The sequence below is a fragment of the Podarcis liolepis genome (genome assembly GCF_965112155.1).
Source record: "Podarcis liolepis genome assembly, chromosome: 1".
NCBI classification, from domain to species: Eukaryota; Metazoa; Chordata; class Lepidosauria; order Squamata; family Lacertidae; genus Podarcis; species Podarcis liolepis.
In genome coordinates this window covers 29,750,792-29,775,127 of record NC_139554.1, presented here as the reverse complement: position 1 = coordinate 29,775,127, position 24,336 = coordinate 29,750,792, and the positions used below count along the sequence as shown (strand labels likewise).

At 43.3% G+C, this 24,336-nt stretch overlaps 1 protein-coding gene across 3 annotated transcripts in view; it reads right to left on the bottom strand.

Moving 5' to 3' along the window:
• SPTLC2 (serine palmitoyltransferase long chain base subunit 2) overlaps positions 1-24,336 on the bottom strand; it is a 68,281-nt gene that overhangs the window by 20,853 nt on the left and 23,092 nt on the right. For all 3 annotated transcript variants that reach the window (XM_083502353.1, XM_083502352.1, XM_083502354.1), the window contains exons 3-9: positions 19,976-20,130; positions 17,826-17,974; positions 17,495-17,619; positions 16,223-16,316; positions 14,660-14,765; positions 13,351-13,570; positions 12,005-12,131 (exon numbers count right to left, since the gene is read on the bottom strand). In XM_083502353.1, the coding sequence (XP_083358479.1) occupies positions 12,005-12,131; positions 13,351-13,570; positions 14,660-14,765; positions 16,223-16,316; positions 17,495-17,619; positions 17,826-17,974; positions 19,976-20,130 (976 nt within the window). The remainder of the gene's footprint in view (positions 1-12,004; positions 12,132-13,350; positions 13,571-14,659; positions 14,766-16,222; positions 16,317-17,494; positions 17,620-17,825; positions 17,975-19,975; positions 20,131-24,336) is intronic.

Below are 24,336 nucleotides of genomic sequence, written 5' to 3'. Positions count from 1 at the left end.
CCACAACATCAACTCATAGCAAAGCTTTATGCAGTGTAACTCAGTGGGACAGCTTCAATAACTCTGCAGATGTAAAAGATGTTATCCTACAACATTTTACTAGTCTGTGCTACTACACATCTGTCCTTTTGCATTTAGAAGTGCTGATTGGGCTGACATTAAAGTCAAATATTTGGGATTTGAATAGTGAGTGATCCCAAAGGCCTGCTTGTTAAATTCTTTGCACTTCAGAGGATCTCAAATTACACTGCACAATTATTAGCTTCTACAAGATTAACACCTTGAGAATATAATGTAAACACAAAACAGTAAGTAATAATGAGCAACCAGGGCCAAAGCAGCAAATGTGTTAAATGCATGAACACATTTAAAACACCTTTTGTGTTATCTTTAAATAGCACCTGGGAGGCAGGGAGATACTGAACCCCTTTGTTCCCATGCTGCAGAAATCCACATCCCATTGAAGAACTGCTATTCCTCTGGGGAGGGAAGCTTGTCCCTGGTAGCAGTGGCAAAGAGAAAGACCAAGCAGGTGACAGACCAGGTCAGATGAATTTACTACCAACAGAGCCTCTATGCAAAGGATGAGGGTGTTTGCTTGTACTCAACTAGAAAGTCATCAAGTTCTGAACATCAGCATCAACTACAGCTCTCATACTTGTCTCTGGCAAGATTAAGAAACAAACAATCTGCATCAGCATATTAACTGTTGTGCTTAAACTGTGGTTCATGAACTACCAGTAGCCAGTTATGTAGCTTTTATTTGGTCCCTGAAATCATGATGAAAATAGATTTAATGCACCAGGTTTCCCAAGTCTCTATTTGTTTGCTGCAGAAGTTTCTACTTGGTGTAGTTTTAGAAGCATTTAAGTAGGAAACTCCTCACTTCTTCAGAACTGACAGTGGACATATACATATTTTTAATCGGAATGATTTGTTAACCAAGGGCAGAATCAAGTGAGAAGCAACTGTGCTGGGGGCCTTATGAATTACCTTCCGTAGAATGGCCTTTAGGTAAAATAATGTGCTCATTCACAAAGAGCAACTGACAGTGATGCTCCTTGGGACAATCGTTATTGCACCCATATGTCCTATTAGATGGGAACAATAATATAAAAATTGGAGAGCCTGGGGTCAAAAATATGCACCAGGTTAACACACTTCCATTTAGCTTTTCTTCTGAGATCTAGTAATATTTTACAACTTCAGAAGCAATTGCCTTTGTTCACAAGAGTCTTAAACATTTGAGAATAACTCTGTTTACATGTAACTTAATAACAAGCAATATGGGTGAAATCATAAGCAGCTAGGAGTGTGGCACTGCAATCTCTTCAGTAACATTTTATTTTTCTAAATTCCTGCTAATACTAGAAAAGAATCTTCCAATCAACTCCTAGTCCAAGAGTGCTTGAAGCACATGCACGGCGGCTGCCTGGCCCAAACCATGGAGGAGAGGAGTGTTTACTGTTACCGTAGAGAAAACTGTTTGGTCTCCTCTATATCTGAACACACAGCCAAGTCTGTATTAGCAGTAAAGCCTTTCCACCACTGACAACAACTGTCAACAATGCCTCATTACATTTTGTTGCTAAGCCTATGGGTTTTACAGGTTGGCATACAGTTCACTTGAACAGTATGCCCCCTCTTTTCAGAAGGGGAGAAAACTGGTTAAGCACATTCTGTTTGATAAGGTTGCAATATTCATACAATATGAATATTGCATTTTGTCAACATATCTAGCCACTGAAATGGCATGCCATACAAGCATACCAGAATCTGTAAAGTAATCATGGACACCACCATCTGAACCCATGCCAATGGCAGACAGATGAAACACATGAAATGCCAGGTTTCAAAAGAAATAAAAACTATTAGACTAGACTAGGACTATGTCTGCTGAACTGACAGCCATGCTTTGATCTTTAAACACACACCTCAGCAGATATAGAACAAAACCCAAAATGCATTGTTCTCATACATTCAAAAGTAACTGTAAACATATAGAGAACAAGGGTTAGGGTTAGCCTTTGGGCAGTAAACATGCTCATCCCATAACCTTTTGTCCAAGAGTGCTTGTAAGTTGTATGGATAATTGTGACCAACAAGCGACAGAGGGTGGGAACATCAGGAAAATGTACAAATACCACTTTCTTTACGAGCCATGGAATTTGCAGACTTCAGAGGAGTGTTCTATGAGGGATGTTTACAAGGCATTTCATGGAAGCAATTTAGTCGTTTAATATAACAGGGAGTGCAGAGTATATTTGCCATCTGCTTGTTTTTCCTAGAAAGGCCAATATCAAAGCTTAACCACCCTTCTGAATTCAGAGAAGCAATACGATTAAGTGAAAAAAGTTTTGTGCACATGATGAGTATAGGAAAACAGAGAAATCTTCTTTCCTTTTAGAGTTTCAAAGCAACTTGCACATCTCCCATTTTTCTCCAGAGTTTATTGCTAATCAGTTACTTCTACAAAAAACATTAATCTTACGAAAAGGAAAATGATGTATGGGAAAATGCATCATATTCAGGCAGTCCAATAGAGAATACATTCCACATTAGGATGCATTATCCTGGAATGCAAGAAATTCAGATAATAGAATCATAGAATTGTAGAGTTGGAAGGGACCCTGATGATCATCTAGTCCAACCCCCTGCAGTGCAGAAATTTGCAGCTGTCCCATACGAGGATTGAGCCTGCAACCGTGGCGTTAACAGCACCACACTCTAAACCAACTGAGCTATCCAATGCCCGAGACTATCCGTTAACTCATTTTTATATGTAAAATGGACTACAATACTTTAAAGTGAGATAATGTTCATGCACCCTCGAAAAGGAAACAATCCACTATTAAAATTGGAAGCAAAGCTTAAATATTTGAGGCCACATCACTGATAGAGAAGGAAGTTCATGTCATTGACAATTTCCTAGGAAGGGAGATGAATATACCCATGGTATGGCACACTTGGTAAAAAACACAGGTAAGTTATGTAAGGATATATAAAGGGACATTAAAAAATTCAACCCAAACTCATTTTAGCCTTTGCACCTTGTTAGCCTCAGGTAAAAACAAAACAGTCGATGGTGGCAACAGAAGATAGAAGCTTAGCACTGTACAGTTTTTAGCAAATTCTAGTTGAAGTTCTCAACATGGTAGATAAAGGCTGGGTGAAGCTGAAGGTTTCGCTAGCTATATAGTTTAGGCATATGAGTTAGATGAAAAAAAGGCATCGTGGTAATGTTTCAGATCATCAGGAAAAAAGAATAGCCAGAAAAAAGCATAATCAGAGAGCTCTAGCCTCGAGCAAAAAGAGATTCAGCCTAATCAACATGTAAAGCAGAGCTTTCCCAACATTTCATGTTGGTGACACACTTTTTGGCCATGCATCATTTCGTGACACATAATTCAGTTTTACTAGCAAACTGGAAGTTAAACTAACCCCTTTCCAGCCCCGGGAATAGAGCAGGGAGCATTTGCGTGACACACTAATGTGTCACAACACACAGTTTGGAAAGCTCTGATGCAAAGTAACTGGTTTGAAAAAAGACTGATATTCATAATAGATCCACATTTAAATAAGTGAAAGCAAAGAATGAACAGTACTTCTAATTTTCACCTTGGTTTAAGTGGATATCCAGTGAGCAGAACACTGGGGAACAGAACCGCAATGACTCTAGTTCAAACACTATTCTTCCTGTCTAATACTGCACAGGAAAAACTTATTCCAACCAAGGGGCAAGGGGAACAATTCAAATACAGTGGTGCCTCGCAAGACGAAATTAATTCGTTCCGCAAGTCTCTTCGTCTTGCGGTTTTTTCGTCTTGCGATGCACGGTTTCCCATAGGAATGCATTGAAAATCAATTAATGCGTTCCTAGGGAAACCGACTTCAGATCAGGTCCGGGGACAGTCTGTCCCCGGACCTCGTCTGAAGGCTGGGGGGGGGGGGACAAGGGCTTTTCTTCCCACCCCCAGCATTTTAAAAAACCCTGGGACAGCGGAGGACTTCTCCGCTGTCCGGGGCGATCTTAAAATGCTGGCGGGCGGCATTTTAAAATCGCCCCGGACAGCGGAGGACTTCTCCGCTGTCCGGGGCGATTTAAAAGCCCCTGGGAAGGCAGGCAAGGGGGACAAAGACTTTCGCCCCCTGCCCGCCTTCAGAAGGTGTCCCCGCCCCCCCTCCCCACTTCGGAACAGCTTTCCGAAGTGGGGCGGCTGGGGCAGCTGTCCCCGCCCCCCCTCCCCACTTCGGAACAGCTTTCCGAAGTGGGGCGGCTGGGGCAGCTGTCCCCGCCCCCCCCGCCCCACTTCGGAACAGCTTTCCAAAGTGGGGCGGCTGGGGCAGGTGTCCCCGCCCCCCCCGCCCCACTTCGGAACAGCTTTCCAAAGTGGGGCGGCTGGGGCAGGTGTCCCCGCCCCCCCGCCCCACTTCGGAACAGCTTTCCAAAGTGGGGCGGCTGGGGCAGCTGTCCCCGCCCCCCCCGCCCCACTTCGGAACAGCTTTCCGAAGTGGGGCGGCTGGGGCAGCTGTCCCCGCCCCCCCTCCCCACTTCGGAACAGCTTTCCGAAGTGGGGCGGCTGGGGCAGGTGTCCCCGCCCCCCGCCCCACTTCGGAACAGCTTTCCGAAGTGGGGCGGCTGGGGCAGGTGTCCCCGCCCCCCGCCCCACTTCGGAACAGCTTTCCGAAGTGGGGTGGCTGGGGCAGGTGTCCCCGCCCCCCCTCCCCACTTCGGAACAGCTTTCCGAAGTGGGGCGGCTGGGGCAGCTGTCCCCGCCCCCCCTCCCCACTTCGGAACAGCTTTCCGAAGTGGGGCGGCTGGGGCAGCTGTCCCCGCCCCCCCGCCCCACTTCGGAACAGCTTTCCGAAGTGGGGCGGCTGGGGCAGCTGTCCCCGCCCCCCCGCCCCACTTCGGAACAGCTTTCCGAAGTGGGGCGGCTGGGGCAGCTGTCCCCGCCCCCCCGCCCCACTTCGGAACAGCTTTCCGAAGTGGGGCGGCTGGGGCAGCTGTCCCCGCCCCCCCGCCCCACTTCGGAACAGCTTTCCGAAGTGGGGCGGCTGGGGCAGCTGTCCCCGCCCCCCCGCCCCACTTCGGAACAGCTTTCCGAAGTGGGGCGGCTGGGGCAGGTGTCCCCGCCCCCCCGCCCCACTTCGGAACAGCTTTCCGAAGTGGGGCGGCTGGGGCAGGTGTCCCCGCCCCCCGCCCCACTTCGGAACAGCTTTCCGAAGTGGGGCGGCTGGGGCAGCTGTCCCCGCCCCCCCGCCCCACTTCGGAACAGCTTTCCGAAGTGGGGCGGCTGGGGCAGCTGTCCCCGCCCCCCCTCCCCACTTCGGAACAGCTTTCCGAAGTGGGGCGGCTGGGGCAGCTGTCCCCGCCCCCCCCGCCCCACTTCGGAACAGCTTTCCGAAGTGGGGCGGCTGGGGCAGCTGTCCCCGCCCCCCCCGCCCCACTTCGGAACAGCTTTCCGAAGTGGGGCGGCTGGGGCAGCTGTCCCCGCCCCCCCTCCCCACTTCGGAACAGCTTTCCGAAGTGGGGCGGCTGGGGCAGCTGTCCCCGCCCCCCCTTCGGAACAGCGTTTTAAAATGCTGGGGGTCGGGAGCGAAGCGCTCCCGACCCCCAGCATTTTAAAACCTCCCCGGGACGTCTTTTGCAGCAAGGGGCTGCAGGGAGATCGCTATCTCCCCCCAGCCCCTTGCTTCAGAAGAGGTCGGGGGAAGCGGGAAGCGAAGCGCTTCGCTTCCCCGCTTCCCCCGACGTCTTTTGCAGCAAGGGGCTGCAGGGAGATCGCTATCTCCCCCCAGCCCCTTGCTTCAGAAGAGGTCCGGGGGAAGCGGGAAGCGAAGCGCTTCGCTTCCCCGCTTCCCCCGTCTTTTGCAGCAAGGGGCTGCAGGGAGATCGCTATCTCCCCCCAGCCCCTTGCTTCAGAAGAGGTCCGGGGGAAGCGGGAAGCGAAGCGCTTCGCTTCCCCCGGACGTCTTTTACAGCAAGGGGCTGCGGGGAGATCGCTATCTCCCCGCAGCCCCTTGCTTCAAAAGAGAAGACCCGCTGTCCCCGGGGCAAGCTTCGTTTTGCGAAGCAAGCCCATAGGGAAATTCGTCTTGCGAGGCAACTCGAAAACGAAAAAACCTTTCGTTTTGCGAGTTTTTCGTCTCGCGAGGCGTTCGTCTTGTCGGGTACCACTGTAGTTTCTTTAGGCACTTGGCCTGAGTAAAAAATGAAAGAGGTGCATGACTCAAAACTACAAATACATTCAACATGCTGTTCTGGTAAATATTACAATAAAGAGTACAATATGCTCATCTATTAACATTCTTCTAAATGGGCCAAAGATTCAACTCATGCCAGATTAACAGTTTTCCTGGAGCCTACTCCTAGGGCCTTCTGAGAATGCAAGGGGAGGAGCGGTTTGTTAGATTTAAAAGACCCCCTGCCAGAAGCACAAACCCAGTAAGTGATGTTTAAAGCTGTCAGACCCCTGAGGAGAAGCAGGAAACTCTTTATGACCCCCAAAGTATTTGTTTTCCCAACAGCTCCTTGGCACAGCTTGGGATTCTTGAGGTCAGCAACAACAACAAAAGTTTTGCTCTGCCCAAATTAGTTTTGACTGGTCCCTGGGTTCCCAAGGTGATAATTTAACACCTCATTAACAAGTCACTTATTGAAGGAAATTCAAATGAGAGATGCTAATGTGACAACTGAACATTTTCAACCTCAATTTAAATAAAGTGTTCTTTAAAAATAAATTTTAAGTCACCAGAGGACACTCCCACTCTTAGCTCATAAATGTCCTAACCTTCAAGGAAAAAAGCATTTTTAAAAAGTCAGTATATAAGCAAGGGACATGAAGGTCAGTGTCAAATCTGCTTTGTGGGCTACATGGCACATTTTACTTGTATACCATTTATACCATAAAAAATGGAAGCATTTCATCAAGTTGAGCAAGTTTCTAGATTGTGAATTGCAATTTTAGCCATTTACATAGCAACCAAAAGAGAACTGCAGTAATGACAAAGCAGATGCAGTTTCCTAAGGTGTTTCTAGGTGGGAACTACCATTTAAGACAAAACAAGAGCTACGTATCGGGCACAGAGAGCATGCTTTGCATTCAGAAAGTCCTAATTCAATTCCTAGCATCTCTGTTTAAAAATGAATATTGAACAGAAAGCTTGGAGCTGCTACCAGTCCGTACGTGGGCTGGGCTGACCAATAAAATCCCAAAGAAGGCAGCATTGTTCATAGAACAGATTTCAACATAAAAGTCTTCCTGGGGCATCTGTGTGCAACTTGTGACCTCATATGATGATAGAGAATTGGTAATCCATTAGAACAATGCAAGAACACAAGAGTCTTGCAGGATCAGACCGTATGTACATTAAGTCCAGCATTTTGTTTGCCACAGTGGCCAGCTAGAAAGCACACAAGCTGAACACAAGCACAATAGCACTCTTCTGCTCAGAATCTCCAGCAACTGGTAGTTAGAAGCAAGCTGCCTCAGATCCTGGAGGAAGTAGCTACGTTATCACAGCCACCTTGGTAGCCGTAGAGGATGAGACTCTTAATCTCAGCGTTGTGGGTTCGAGCCCCATGTTGGGCAAAACATTCATGCACTGCAAGGGATTAGGCTAGATGACCCTTGTGGTCCCTTCTAACTCTTACCATTCTATGAAAGCCTTATTATCCATGAATTTGTCCAAAAAGCACCTAATGGCAGCCATCCTCGCATCTTGTGGTGGTAAACTGCATAGTTTCAGTATACGCTGTGAGAGAAGTATTTCTTTTTGCCTGTCCTGAATCTCCCACCATTCAACTTCACTGGATTCTAGTTTTATGATGCTTTCTTCACACTATGCCTAACTTTATACAGTTCTTCTTATGTTCCCCCTTCTCTGTCCGTGTTTGTTTGTTTACAGCTGAAAGGCCCCAAAGATTCTAACCTTTTCAGAAAGCAGTTGCTGTAAGAAAAGGAAAGCTCCATTCTGGGGATTGATAGACATAAAAACAAAATCTGCCAATATTATAATGTCTGTCTACTAATCTACAATGCAACCATGCTTGGAATACTGTGGGCAATTCTTGTTGCCATACATCAAATCGCATACTGTATTGAGCTGGATAAGTTCAGTAAAGGGAAACCAAAAAGATGAAGCATCTACAGCAAGTCTCTTAAGGTAAAAAGATAGGATTTCCCCACTCCCCCATTTTTTCAATGCCTCCATGGATAAAATAGAGGTTCTTATGTACTTCAGTGATTGTGAGTTTAATATGGGCAACAGCAGCTCCTCCAGGTAAGTTGATGTGCAGTACAGCATCATGGAGCTCCAAACTAATTGATTGTTGAACAGTTAAACTACGTAGTGCTTTGCTATGGGCTACTTATTACTAATTCCTTATTTTTTAAAATTTTTTTTTTTTACAAGAGTAGGTAGATTATTTACATTCATCCAGTAAATTATCAACCTCTGTGGGGGAAAAAATGCTTCTAAATGTTTTATTAATCCAAAGTGTTTGGAGCAATAGATTTCTGACTCTCCACCCCGCCCCTCCCCCCAGTCTCAGGTGCAGACACTTGTCCCAAAACTGACTTTTAGAAAGAGCAATAAATCCCTTCCCATTTGTATAATCAAGTATATGGGGGGGGGGAGAGACCTTTTCCTCTTCTTGGATTGTAGTTAGCAGCCTGTTTTTAAGGAAACTACACATCACATATTTGAGAGACTCAAATGCAAAACTACTAACATGCAAAAAATAGTAATGAAGCACCTATAAACTTTGAAGGTAAGGACCTACGCAGTTACTAAGAACTAGACACAGGCAGCAGTGTTGGTCTGACACAGTTGAAATAAATTAAAAAACTTATACCCAGAACAAACTAACTTAGTCTCTAAGGTGCTACTGGACAATTTTTTAATTTTTAAGAACCACAGAGTTAACAGACACCCCTGCCGAGAAGGTAGTAGGAACAGATTTTTAATAGCACACTCTTTGCCTGTCTAGAGCTGCTAAACTAGGCTGGCTTCTTAGAACCAAGTCACATTCAATTGCAAAACACAGAAACAAATACTGCCACAAGTTATATTTTTAAATTAACATGGAGTACTTCAGACAGCACCCTGGGGATGACCATTATGAGTACCAGACAGAAACAATGCCAGCACTGAAAGATTTGTTTGAACGAACAATAGGAAATAAAAGAAGGGAAGCTTCTGTCCTATTCCAGATTGCATGTTCACGTGCTGTCACCTAATTAAGTCTATTCAGTCTTCATTAGCCTCTTGTCCTGTTTCGGAAATGGCCATGCTGTTTTCTGTGGCATGTGTATTCTATCCAAGGTGCCTGCTGTTAACATCCTGTTTGGCCAAGGAAGGCTCTCTGGAATGATTGCAAATATTTAACAATAGCCAATGTACCATAGAATCTACAAATACATGTCCCCAAGTTTTGAGAGCTACTAAGCCCTCATACAATTTGTGAAGGTGATGCTAAAGTTGTTTACTATTCATCTGAATACAACGAAAACATGAAAAGTATTTTCTGCTCTGGCTGTTGATCCCCATTTTACTTTGTAAGCATAGTCATTTTTTCTACTTATTCCCACCCTCCTTCCAGATCTGAAGTGACACTAAGACCTTTGCTCAGATATATTTTCTAGAGTAAAATGAGTTCTGAATCCTAGCATATGTAACCTGAAATGAACTTCAGCTACTTAGTCCAATTCTTCTACATCCATGAAGAGTCCACAAACTCAAGTACTTTCAAGTAACCCCTTTGTAACCAACTCTTGACAACCCTAAATAAACAACGCAGTTACAATGAGAATTTACATTGTATCACAGCAATAAATTGTAAGTAATCAGAACTGAGATACATCAGGAGATTTTTGTTTTTGCAGGATAGGTAATTCTATAACCACACAACTTTATAAACAAAGCAGTATGTGTGTTTTACTTGCTCTGCACATTCAGTAATAGAGAATAAAATATGAAAAGTTAGATCCAGACTACCCATCGGTGGACTCCATCCTTTGGATGATGAGGCTGGGAGGTATTTTTTGCAGATTACCCCTTGAAAACTGTTCCAGGGGGTCAAAAACCTTCTGGATCAGGGTGGGAGGTAGTGCTGGGATCTGCAAACTGAACTGGCAAAAATAATCTTCCTTCCCCCCACTTCTCCGATGGGAGCCTCTGTTGGATCTAGAGCCTTTCCATTTCCAGAAGGCAAGTCAACACCCAGCTCACTGTATACAGCTAGTATCAGTGAACCCCTTCTGCAGATTCTTGATTTAAGGATTGCTATACTGTTGGCAATAGTTCCAGATCTGGGAAATTGCTTCTGTACCTTCATTGGTATTTAATGCATGGAAGACAGCATCAAGAATCTGCTCTTGGCCAAAGCACAAGATTGGTAAGACATAAGAGAAATGGCAATCTCACAGAATCTAGAAGCAAGTCATTAATGGCTGCAAATCAAAACCAGGGACTTGTCCCCTTTGTGTTTTAGGTTGCTAAAGAACTAGTTACAAAAAATTGTACCAGTATGACTATATACTAACCAAAAGTATGCAAAGTTGATGTTGTTGTCCTTGCCAATCTAAGACATTTGAGACTCTCCATATGAGTAGCAAATGGGTTAACAGCCTTTGTGCAAAGGCTATGAAGTGCTGAAGTTGCCGCAAGCTGTTGCTTGAAAGCCCAGCTAACTTAGGAGACACTTAAAATTGTTAACTTTGCTTAGGGACGTCAACATTCAAATTCTAAAATCTTCCAGTTCTTTCCAAATATTACTATAAAACAGTTAAAAAGTTAGTTCATACTGAACAAATTCGGATTCCTACATTAGAGTAAAAAAAGATGAATCCACCTGAGCTTACCTTATTCAATTATTCACTTTTAAGTTTTCCAGGGAAGCGAAAACCTGGAGCCAATAGCCATTTGGAACTTACAGTTCTAAAGCTATAATGGGATCTCACCAGCAGCTACATCACTAGATCTGAACTACAAAGCTAGTGCCCTAGTTATCATATTAGTAGCTGTGAAGCTTTGTGGGAATACACCTTCCAGAGAAAATCCACAATGGGCTACCATGAATGAGACTTTTGGGGTAGCAGTAGATAGGGGAAAGACCAACTGCCCTATGAGGAAAGGTTGCAGCATCTGGGACTTTTAAGTTTAGAGAAAAGGCAAGTAAATAGGTGACATGGTAGAAATTTGTAAAATTATAAATTTGTTAAATTATGCATGGCACAGAGAGAGCAGATAGAGAGTAGTTGTTCTCCCTCTTTCATAACACTAGAACTCATGGAGATCCCTTGAAGTTGATTTTTGGAGGGTTCAGGACAAAGTACTGAAGGAAAGTACTTCTTCACATAGTGCAGTTCAACCAAGGATCTCACTCCCACAGGAGGCAGGGATGGCCACCAACTTAGATGGCTTTAAAAACAGATTAGACACATTCATTCCTAAAAGCTAAGGCTATCAATGACTACTAGCCATGATGGTTGTGATCTGCCTTTGTGGTTGGAGGCTGTAAGCTTCTGAATACCAATGGCTGGAGGTAGAGCACTCTTGTGCTTGGGTGCTTTTTATGGGCTTCCCATAAGCATGTGGGGGCCACTGTGAGAACAGGATGCTGAACTAGATGGGTCTTCAGTCTGCTCTAACCGGATCCTCTTATGGTCTTAGATTTACGCATCTCTCAAACAAGGATTTTGCACAGCGATAGCTTTTGCCTTAGTAAATGAAAACCATTAACCAATACAAATCTCAACCTGACCAGCAGCAATGATGAAAAGTTCATTCAACTACCAACAACATAAAGAAAAGGCTAATTTCACAAAACAGTCCTCCACAGAAAATGAGGGATGGTGCTGAATAGGTAGTCCTTCAATGCATACTGCCACCTTGTGGGCAAGAGCAACACCTGCAAAGAATCCAAGTTGCTTTGCGGACTTGGAGGAGCAGTTGTTTAATCTAACACCTCATGAGAATTACAGTGCCTGAAACTCACCAAGTGTTGTTCCATCTTCACCCATAATGCACTTCACTGTTGCGATGATTTGCTCAATAACAGGGGGGGAAAGCGAAGTGGCATATACTGCACTGTGTGAATGGACACGAAGGTAATCGATCAGCTCCTGACAAAGTGAATACAGCAGGTTATCAGAAATTATCCTTGCCACTGAGGGAGCAGTCTTTGATGGGGCAAGTATGCAGTGCTGATATTTACACTGCTTTGCTGACTAATTATTTGAAAGATATGAAGTGAAGGCCGGTATATATAGTTGCGCCTTCATCTTTCTTCGTAGGTTGGTGATGCACATGCATCTCCTTAAAGATAAGGAGGATGATCAACCATTTTTGCTAGGGAGATAAATGCTGTCATTAGGAGGAAGCTGTACAGTCATACCTTGGGTTGAAGTAGCTTCGGGTTGAGCATTTTCAGGTTACGCTCCATGGCGACCCGGAAGTAAAGGAATGCATTACTTCTGGGTTTCACCGCTCGCACATGGGCAGACGCTCAAAATGATGTCACGCGCATACGCAGAAGCAGCAAATCGCGACCCGTGCAAGCACAGATTGCGTTCACTTCAGGATGTGAACGGGGCTCGGGAACAGATCCCGTTCGCATCCAGAGGTACCACTGTATTTCCATGATGTTGTTTTGAAAATGAGTGTCAGGGAGATGCTGTCCTAATGATAACAACTGATAAGCAAAAGCCTAGCAGCACATAAATGATTACTCTCTCGTCATCAAATGGCGTATTGATTCTGGATAAAATTAGGAAACTGAGCACGGCAAATATATACATGGGAGGATGGAGAGTCCAACAGGCTGAGTTTTGTGGTGGGTGAGTGGCCAACCTGCTATGACACTTGCAGAAGGGGTGGGAGGTTCATAAGGAAGGGCAATCAAATAAACCTCAGCGAGTGAGTACTGGTGTTATTTTAAGTGTTGGGTAATCTCTGTCTTCTATATATACTGTAAGCCACCCAGAGTGGCTGGGGAAACCCAGCCAGATGGGTGGGGTATGTATGTATGTATGTATGAATAAATAAATAAATAATAGAAGCAAGACACACGTAGTGCTCAGGGTTAGCTGCTGCTTTGACCTTCGATAGCTTTAGTAATAAATGGGCATTTGTTTGGACCATGTATTTTATTTGAGAAGTTCTGCAAAAACATAATAGTACTACTAATCGAGCTTTTCAAAATGTTTTATATATTTATGCCTGGGATCCTGGAATTTACTCAAAATTAAAATGGAGATGATCTTGATGTTCTAAGCATCCGAGTTTGCTGCTTCTATTCCTTACTAACAAGCCACAAAATTTCTTCCCAACACGAGTTCTTACTTTCTTGCCTGCAATGTATCCTCCAGCAGCTCCAAAAGCCTTGGTGAATGTTCCCATCATGATATCCACATCCTCAGGGTCAAGTCCAAAATAGTCCACTATACCCCGGCCATTGAGACCCAATGCTCCTATACTATGAGCTTCATCCAAGTACAAGTATGATTTGTACTTTTTCTTAAGGGCAATTACTTCAGGAAGCCGGACTATGGAACCCTCCATGCTGTGAAGAAAAACAAGAGATGGTTGTGAATTCTGGAATCTTCCAGTGATGCTGAAATCCCCTAGAAAAGGGGCCGGTTAATATTTTCCAAGTAATTACAAGGTCGAAGGAGCACCGGAAATAGCTTGTGCGCATGGGCCTCCTCCGACCCGGATGTGCACCAGAAATAGCGTGTGTGCACGCGTACGGGTGTGCGCTCCCCTGCCCTCCAGCCCGCCGCGCGATCATCGCTTGAGACTCTGGCCCGAGGCAAGGAAAGCTTGGAGACCCTTGCTATAGATGCAGTTTTCCAGGCATTGCTCTGAAAAAGTTAGTGCGCAAGGCTGCTATCCTAAACCCACTTTCCTGGAAGTAAGCTCCACTGAATTTAACAGGACTTATTGCTGAGTAGACAGGGTTAGGACTGCTGCGTAAGGTATCAATCCCTTTACTGCATCAAGGCTCCCCAAAACATCCATCTGCAACTACACATAACCCCTTTCTTAACAAGTTTTTGATGCTTCAGAGCTGAACTAATGCCTAATAAAGGTTTGGTGAAGTAAAGGCTTCAGAGCTTAAGATAGTTGACAGCATCACACTGGCATTATGCGTCCTGTATCTACTGCTTTCAATTACCGTTTCAAATTTATAGTCTTTGTAATATTGTGTTTAATTGGTTTAATGAAGTGGTGAGCTTTTTTTGTTTTGCATTTTGCAAATTGCTCTGCTCAGTGAGGAGAGGAAAAGCGACAGAAATATTAAATGTAGAATGATAAACCCGGAGAGATTCACGTTACAATCCTTTTCTTCACAGAATACCCCCTTCAGTCAGTCATTACCAAGTTTACCCTTGGCTGACAAAGTGAGACAACAGAAACTATGTCCATTACAATCCATTACAGAAACACCTGGCAAAAAAAAAATCACATCTCCAGTTTAGATTTATTAGCACTAATGCAACTTGGAGCATCATTATGGCTGGACATGATTACAGCTGTCCAGAGTCAAATAATAAGCACCCAACAATTTGGCTTGGATTACAGATTGCCTCAAAATGGACAATAACAATGATGCAATATGCACTGGTGATTGGAAGGACCAAGCTTGTACCTGAAAATGCCTTCGACAATGATGAGAATTTTTTTCCATGGTCGGCGTGTGCGTGGCTGCCCATGCACAATGGCATCTTTGAGCAGCTTCTCCAAGCTCTGCATATCTATACAGAAAGAACACAATTCCAAAGAACATTGTTACTTTTGTAAAGGGACTAGGAGCAGAAGCAGCTATAGACAGCATTACTACAGCAGTAATTCAGAGGGTGACATTATGTTTTAGTTTTTGTTGCTTATTAAAGAATCACTCTTCACTTTGAAGACTCACTCTGCCTGACAACACCCGCTCCAATTAGTACTGGGAGCAATTAGTACTGGGAACATACGGAAGCAATTAGTACTGGGAACATACGGACTCAGCTGCACATCATGTTAAGCCGGGAGATATGACAGAGCTACAGTCATACCTTGGTTCTCAAACAGAATGCGTTCCGGGAGTCGGTTCGACTCCCAGAACTGTTCAAAACCCAAGGCGCGGCTTCTGATTGGCTTCAGGAATGTCCTGCAGCCAATCAGAAGCCACGTCAGACATTCGGCTTCCAAAAATTGTTTGAAAACCGGAACACTCACTTCCGGGTATCAGTTGTTTGGGAGACAATTTGTTCGGGGGCCAAGGCATTTGAGATCCAAGGTACGACTGTATACTTCTAGAATCAGAAATCATCAAGTGAAACTGAATGAAGAAAGATTCAGAACAGAACAAAAGGAAATACGTCTTCACCCAGGACATAGTTAAAACCATGGAATCTGCAAAGATGTGACAGCAGCATCAACAGGGATGCCTTTAAAGGGGGAATCACAAAATTCATAAGAGGATAAGGCTATCAATAGTTATCAGTCATGATGACTACTTGCCACCCCTCCAGGATCAAAGCTATCGTGTCTCTGAATACCATTAGAAGTGGAACAACAGCAGGTGAGGCTATTTCCCTCATGTCCTGCTTGGGGTTTCAGAAAGGTTTCCATCTGACAACTGTGAGAACAGGATGTTGGACTTGATAACTATACAGGTCTTTAGTCTGATCCAGCAGGGATCTTCTTATGTCCATAAGATAAACAGTGCATTTGAATAGGTACCGCATTTTTTGCACCATAACACTCACTTTTTTCCTCCTAAAAAGCAAGGGGAAATGTCTGTGCGTGTTATGGAGGGAATGCCTACGGGTGGCATGCCTACGGATTTTCCTCCTCTAAAAACTACGTGCGTGTTATGGTCGGGTGCGTGTTATAGAGCGAAAAATACGGTAAATAGGATATGGAGAAAGCTTGAAGAGGAAAAATTAACAACAAAAAAATACATAACTATACCGCTCTTCCTCTGAAGACCACAGTAACACCTACTCAGGGAGGAGCTTTTGAATGCTTTCTCATCTGTGGTAGCTTTGAATGTTAAGAACGTTTTTTTAAAATGCACCTGGGGCTGCTATAGTTTTATTTATATACTGCCCATAAATGAATGTTCTCTGGGTAGCTTTTTCAGGGGGTTAAAATCAAAGTCTGCATTTAGCCCACAACATAGGAATTTCCGGTCAAATTAATAAACGTCCTGGGAAATACTCACTATTGTGCTTGAAGATTCGAATTGTTGCTCCTGAAAGTCTTGCTCCTAATATTAGAGATGCATGATTCAACTCATCACTCACTATTAGACAGCCCTGAACAAGGAAACAGGAAAATAAATGGTCCAGACAGAAAGTTGCAGTTAACCACTGACCTATAACCATGCAAGGTTCTTGCTGGGTGAAACTCCTTACACCCTGCCCTGGTCTCCAAGCAGTTTTCCTTGATTGGCCACAATGCATAGGATCAATAGCTGATGCTGCAAGACCACACATTACTATTTATAGCTTTTCTGATACACTGAACCTGGGGAACAGCTCTCTGCTTGCTTCACTGTGCTGTGCAGTCTTCCTATTGCTCCAATTACACAAGAAGATGGGTAAGGGACTATGGATAAGCAGCATTACAATAAAGGAGAAGGAATTGCTTATTTTGGGTTGCAGCCTGACAGTAAAACAGAAATAAATACGATATTTAAACAGTTAGATTGGCAACCTGGTATAATAGCTTTGCTGATACACATTTCTTATTATGATGTGTATACTTATTAAAAAATTTGAAGTCAAAGAAGACCAATTTAAATCAAATAGGAATTTAAACTCTTCCCCTTATGTATACACAACATTTCTCTTTGGAAGATACCGGCAATTAAAAACCTAAGAAATCCTTTACAAGTTCACAATGGCATAAATGGTGCAATACATTCTTGTACACAGCATATGTAGGCTATTCACCTGGATGTCTTGCACTCTTTATTTCAACCAAGTGCTGCTCACCCACTTAAAATAATACAGAAATTTATTTTTGATAAATATAATGTTGGGTGCCATGTGATGAAGTTCAAAACAAGAAGTGTAAATGTGCACTGGGCTAGCAAATTCTCTCCAAACAGACTGCTTTCAAAAACATAGTTTCTATCTGATCAAGCTAACAACGCATTTTACATAATCATTTTGTATTCTAGTGAAGCCAATGTGACTAATGTGCTCAGCCCTCCAAATTAACTGACATTTTCTTGTCCCAATACAGCTTGAGGGGCTAAGAAAGCAGCCTTGGTGCATTCATTCATTCATCTTATGACATGTTTTTCCTCTCCTGATTATTCATTTAACATTTCCACAAGGGATAACTATTTTCTGAACAGAAGTGCATGGCATACAGGAATTTTAATTTCCCCCTCCTTCACAAAGTATACACTGAATAAGTGAGAGGCTAACATCAGAAACCTGTGAAGACAGATCTAGGCCAGTCCTCTCTCCAAAGACATCCATACCTTGCCAACCAAAGCAGGAATATTCATCGAGTTGGTTGCAAATCCCATTCCGTACGACAAAGCGGATTCCACACCAAGGTATCTGGCCAATAATGTTTCTAGCTCCTCATGTTTGTCTAGGTTTCCTGGAAGAAACATAGAAAAGGGGTTCAAGATGGGTAAATCCACTGTGAATGAAACACTTTTAATGTGAAGAAGTTTAATTTTTAGTGTTAATGATGGAAGCTGGATGCATACAAATTAGGGCAAAAGCTTAGGAACTGCCATACAATATTTTGTGGAGTCTGAGTTATTAAATGTACTCAGATACTAGTCCTTTGTCTGAACTTACCCATCTCTTGCCTAGTGCTGCAGACCCCACATCCATACTGCGAAAGAACGTCAGCCACAGCATCCTTGCGAACTCCGGTGTTCTCTGCAAACCCAAGGTAGTTGTAGGACCCCATGTTAATTATGTCTTTTATCACTTTTCCTGTGTACCTATATATAAATTTATAAAAACATAGCATGTAAAAGATATGGAGATCATCAACATGTAAAAGTACATATGCTTAGTACTGTTGAAGGCTGCAATATAGTAAAATCCTTTAGAAATAAAGGGCTCTGTGCACACCAAGCAGTTTTCAGCTAGCTGGCAGCCCACCTAAAACAGTCACTCTTTGCTACAATGCAAACTGCTTTTTTAAAGTTTCCAAAAGCTTCAAAGCCACTTGTGACATGATGCAAAGGGAATAATATCCTTCAGGAATAATATCAAAGCCTCACTGGTCACAATGTATTAACAGGGCTGTGTCCAAAGCTTGTTACAGATTTCTTATGTTGAAGTAGGCAAGGCAAACAGGTTTATACAAATGCTTCTCTGTTTCAGTTTGCTTAACTCAGCAAGACTTCTTTCGTTATAGCTGAAGATCATAAACTAAAGCTTTTCTGCATCTTCCAACATAATTAGCTTTATTCAGACAAAATATGTAAAGTGTCACATTGCGGATTAGCAGATGTTCTTTGAAAGCTCTCTTAAGAATCAAAACAGAGTGCTGAGGCATTTCAAAATAGTTTGTTATTTTTCTCTGGCAATTTCAAGCCTTCTACCCTACCGCCACCCCACAAAAGACCCCCTACCCTTGTTATCCTCAAATCCTAGCAATTTCTTCAAGCACAATATCCTCCAGCACACAAAGGAAGGGCATCTGGAAGCCAGTAAACTACTGCAAGGAGGACTAAAGCTATTCTCTTCTAGAAGTGTGTTAACCATACCCCCTTGAATTATGAACCCGACAATAACAATGGGTGTTAACTCTGCTCAATTAGCTCTGTTCCAACACAGAACTCTTTAGCTACCATTTCCTGAGCATGCTTCTAAACAGTCCTGCCAATTTTCTTCACTTTATGAAAGGTCACTAGGACCTGGGAGACCACCACTCAAATCCCCACTTTGCCAGTGGGTGACCTTGGGCCAGTCACCGTCACTCAGTCTGACCTAACTCACAGGACTGCTGTAAAGATAACATGGGGGGGACGGGGACTATGTACTTGAGCTCCTTGGAGGAGAGGTGGGATATAAATATATATATAATATAAATATATAAACCAAACTAAAGACCAGAGATAGCTGACATGCTATCCCATGCCACTTCCAATTCATTTCAATTCCAATTAAGTCAGTGGAAATCTGGACATACTCAGTTTATCTCAAACACAGAAAGTATGGTAGGTTTTCCTTTTGGCTGCTATTGTATTTGTCTTGCCCAAGGGGGATACAGCTGAACACCCTACAAAAAGGTCCAGTGAACAGAAGATGGGACTGAGATACACACTGCCCTTTTTCCAAAGCAAAGGGTTTCTGGCATAAGTTTTCACAAACTTATGTATAAGACTGAAGACTCTACTGAGCACAAAACCCCATGGCATGCAATGCAGAAATGAGCTTGGGCACAAACAGACCAGAGCTCAGGAATCAACCAATGTGGCTATGGCATCCATTTCTGCCTTCCTCTTCAGTACTACAATGCTGCTCATCTTAGTGGACTAGAGGCAAACCCACTTGAAGGCAAAGTGAAACGCAAAAGTAATGTAACGTGCACAAGACATAACACAAATGTTGGTCACCCCCTAATCTATATGGTTTTTCTATACAGGCCTTAAAACAGTCAGCCCTCATGGGCTGTTTTGTAGGATCCAAGTATAGGTGAACTGGGATCTGTGGCACGGCAATCTTGAAAGTCTGGCACCGAGTTAAGCAACAGGGAATAGTGGAGTTCTTATCCTTGCTACAGAGGCTGCGGTCCATCTTCCACAACCCATTTCACAAACCCTCACTAATTATCTTCTAAAACAGGGGTGGAGAATCTTTGACCCTGAAACTGTTTTGGACCCCTGACTTACTTGTACTTTTATTTCAGCAACATCTGGAGGGCCACAGGTTCTCCGCCCCCTGCTCTAAAGGTTAGTTCCGCAGGAGCTTTCCAAAAGCCTTTTACTCACTTGAATGTCCAATTGTAGTCATGGGAAACCCGCTCTAATATGTCTACTTTGGTTCCCGGTACACTGCAGAGTGGTCTGCTCCAGCTATCCCTAATGCGCATGTAGAGGTTCCTTGTATAGAAGTTTTCAAAATCCTGGTACAAAGGGACAAAATCCTGAAAACATATGAAAAGGGCATTAAAACAATGGGATAGGTGAGGACTAACTTTCCAACCTCCGTCCCCCACCCACAAATTACAGGAAAAGTGGCGTTAAACCCATTTTGCTTGGTGCTATTGCATGTTTTCCTCTCTGAATATCACCAAGTGCTCAGGACAGTGAAGATATCCAATGGCATTGAACCTAGAAACCACAAAGATATACCCACTGAAAGGACTCCAAACAAGTTCTCTGTCCCTAACAAAATGTAAAACTATAAATGTCTGGGTTTGTAGCACTCCAGGGCCTGTAATTCTGCTCTTCTTTTTTCAGTGATCACAGGCAGCATGGGACTCCAATATGTTTACAGACTTATTATAATAACTAGTTACAGAACTAAGAAGTGGGGGAGAAGACCGTTACCTTCTGCTGCTCCCAGAATAGATCATTTTTTTAAAGGTTTTAATTTTCTGCTTAGAAAACCCACACCAACTACAAGTTTTCCTTAAAAAAAAATGATGTGCTTTAAAAGGATATCTGTATTTGTTGTGTTAAACAAGATGCAGATAAACCAACACTTACATTTGAAACATGACCATCTATGAAAAACTGAAAAAGTCTGCTTTGCTATGTGGAAAAGAACAACAGGACTGGGTTGGGTGAGAAATTAACTTCAGATGTTGAGCACTGTGAAATACATGATTCCCCATTCCTGTGGGTTTCCTACTGGACCCAGGGATAAGCAAATTGTAAAAAGCAAAAATGGTCAGATTCCCTCAATATGCCCTTCTCTCACGTCTAACTAGTCTCATATTACTGCAGCTATGGAAACCTAGAACCTATGGGAACCAACAACAGGATAGCTATGCCACCATGATGAAAGCGTGTGCATGCCTTCATTGGATAGCAATCCTGAAAGCAAAGAGATTTTGTGCATTATATATGGCAGTTACACTCCTGCTCCACGCCCTCTGAACAATGCATGCACCTAGTTCTACTAAGATGCTGATTCATTAACTAATATGGCTGTTAGGTAGACAAGTGCTTGAAAAGGCTAAAGACTATTACCTACAAGCCAGCTTTACTGGTAACTTGAGTGTTTCCCTCCGTCCACTAGGCCTATCTATGTAATGAAAGATGACTTGCAGTTTCTCAGCTATTTAACACAATCCTGTCAATTTGTAAGCTTCCAGTGGTTTTGTACTCGAGTCAAATACATGCCAGATATAAAAAGGCCTCTTTCAAAGGATCACAAACAAATTAATACTTTAAGCAACCTATAATACATTTTCTAGCTGTATGTTTATAGAAGCACTTAAGTGTCTGTAAATTTCTTTTAAATATCTGCTAAGGATTTTTTTTTTTATGCAGCCACCCAGTACTTCAAAGCTGCTTTCTAGTACTATTCAATGTGTTCTGTTCTGTTCCCTTCTTTCATAGAGTGTACATACTAATCTCATATGTGTATGAGGCCCCCACCCTCCTGTCGGCATTTCCGCTCGGCCAAGCTAATAAAGTCTCATTTTCCTCCGGCCGAGCCTTCGGAATCGCCTCCGACGAATAATTAACGACCTGAGCCTTTGACGGGGCCTCAGGCACATTCCATTAAGCAGAGTTTCCAGCAGCATGCGGAAGTGATAAGATTTATGGCTACATTGCAAAGAGTTTTATTTCTAAGCTACGCAGACAGAAAAGACATCCTCTCTCTATGAAAGCAGAGAGCAACAGAACAAAGGAACAAAGGAAACAGGAAACCACTAACGTCACATCCCGTCTCCTCTCCCGTGAGACTTCCAATAGCCTGGAATCCCTGGAATATAAACAGAGTCCTGTGACTCCAAGCAGCTGCACAGTGATAAGAACAGAAACTAACATCCTCCCCCTTTCTGTGAACACCACTGGGCAGCGTGTCAGTACAATCTCAGTACAAACCCAGTTTCTGTACATAGGTACAGTGTTGATCCTTCAGAACAACCTTGGATAATAAATCAGCAGGAATTTCATTACCTAGCATGTAGGACACCGTTATGAGTCCTTTCTGAACACATTCTCTAGCATGTTGCATCTTCAATTACAAGTGCTTTGTGCTTTGCTTACAACCTTCAGAAGTCAGCAAAGCCAAACATGCTTTGTTGTCCTGATAAACCTGGATTGGACATTTGACAGGAATTCTCATGTCTTTACACAATTGTAACAACCATTCACAATCCACAAGTGGATTGTTCAGCTTCACAAGTTCAGTTTCACAAGAACTTAAGCTTACTGTTGTTTGCTTCTTGCACGACCAATCAAATAGACCCTGATTGTACATGTAGCAAACTCCAGACGTACTTTTCCTGTCTATAGTGTCACTTCCAAAACTCGCATCAGCAAATATTTCAAGACCGCCAGACTTCTGATTGTTAAATCTCAGTCTGTAGTGCATAGTGCCTCTCAAATAGCGTGCTATGCGTTTCAGTGCTTTCCAATCCTTAACAATAGGATTGTTGACTTATCTGCTTAGCAAGTTACAGCTAACTGCAATGTCCAGTCTTGAATATCTGGCAATGAAGTTTAGTTTGCCTAGCACACTTCTGTACAGTATCGTGTCAGAAAATGCTTCTTCAGTGTCATCTACCTGATAACCTGTTGTCATTGGTGTGTCTACAGGGTTAGCATCCATCAGGTTTAGTTTGGTTAACACATCAGCAATTTTCTGTGACTGGTGTAGTAAAATATTACCATCTTGGTCTCTCTCTATTTCCAGAGATAGGTAGTTGGTTACCTCACCAAGATCTTTCATGTCAAAGTGCTCCTTCAGTTGAGCTAGGGCGCTATTGTACATTTTAACATCCTTCCAAAAGAAAAGTAAATCATCAACATAAAATAAGTAATACAGCTTCTTCTGCCCTTCCTCTTTGACAAATATACAGGAATCAGCTTTACCTTGCTGAAAACCTAGAGAAACAACACTTCAGTGAGTTTAGAATGCCAGCATCGTGTACTTTGTTTGAGACCATATAGGGACTTCTTCAGAGAACAAACAAATCCGTTTTACCTGTACGCCATCAGGTGGAAGCATATAAAGTGATTCACCTAAGGTTCCGTACAAAAATGCTGTATTCACATCGTGATGAGAAACGTGTACATTCTCTTCTGCAACAAGTTTGAGCATAAGCCTAATGCTCTCATATCTCACGGTGGGTGAGTAGGTCTCGTGATAGGTCTTCTCCTGGTACCTGTGAAAAACCTCTGGCTACCAATCTGCTTTGTGTCCGACTATCTTGCCATTTTGATCTGTCTTTGCTTTGAAGACCCATTTGCTGTCAAACAGTTTCATCCTTGGGACTACTGGAACTAGCTCCCATGTTTTGTTCCTCTCCAAGGAATCAAGCTCAGCCTTCATGGCAGTTAACCATGGCTCAGCATCCTTCGAGTCCAAAGCCTGGATCTCTTGGAAACTTGAAGGTTCAAATACCTTCTTGGAGCTATTAACAGCAGTTACAGCTTTTGCTGCTTTAGCAAATTCATCAGCAAAACTCTTTGGAGGTCTACCTTTTGTGGCTCTTTCAGACCTGCAAATCAGACGTAAGTCTTCAACACTCTCCTCTTCTTTCTTAGGAGAAAGGTGGTCTATAGTGAACAGTGGTTCCTCCAATTCTCAATCAGAGCCTTCAGAGGGTCGCAGGGAGGCCTTAGCACTCTTGAAATCCTCTGAACCATCTGAGTCAGTTTCAGATTCAGAATCAGAACCTTCATCAGTGGGTGTGGGGTTTTGCTGCTGCTTATCCTCAATCTCTTCACTGTCATCAGGATAACATTGGAAAATTCCCACATTCTCCCCCCACTTGGCATTGCATTCAACACTTCTAGTGAGCCTAACTATATTAGTGTCAGTCATCATTACTCTGTAAGAATCTTTCTGATATCCTAGAAAGATACCATGCAAACCACGTTTGCCTAACTTGGAGCTTTGTGGTGTGTGAACCCACATGTCAGAACCTAAAATTCTCATGTGCTTGATGAATGGTTTCTTGCCAAACATCTTTTCATAGGAGGTACAACCAATCGGTGATGATAATCTGCGATTATAAGTATAAACAAAACAGTTGAGCGATTCTGCACAATAACTCTCTGGAAGATTGGCATCACGCAGCAAGGTTTTCAAGCCTTGAAGCAATGTTTGATTTGCCCTTTCACAAAGTCCATTCATCCAAGGAGACCGTGGACTTGAAAGGTCATGT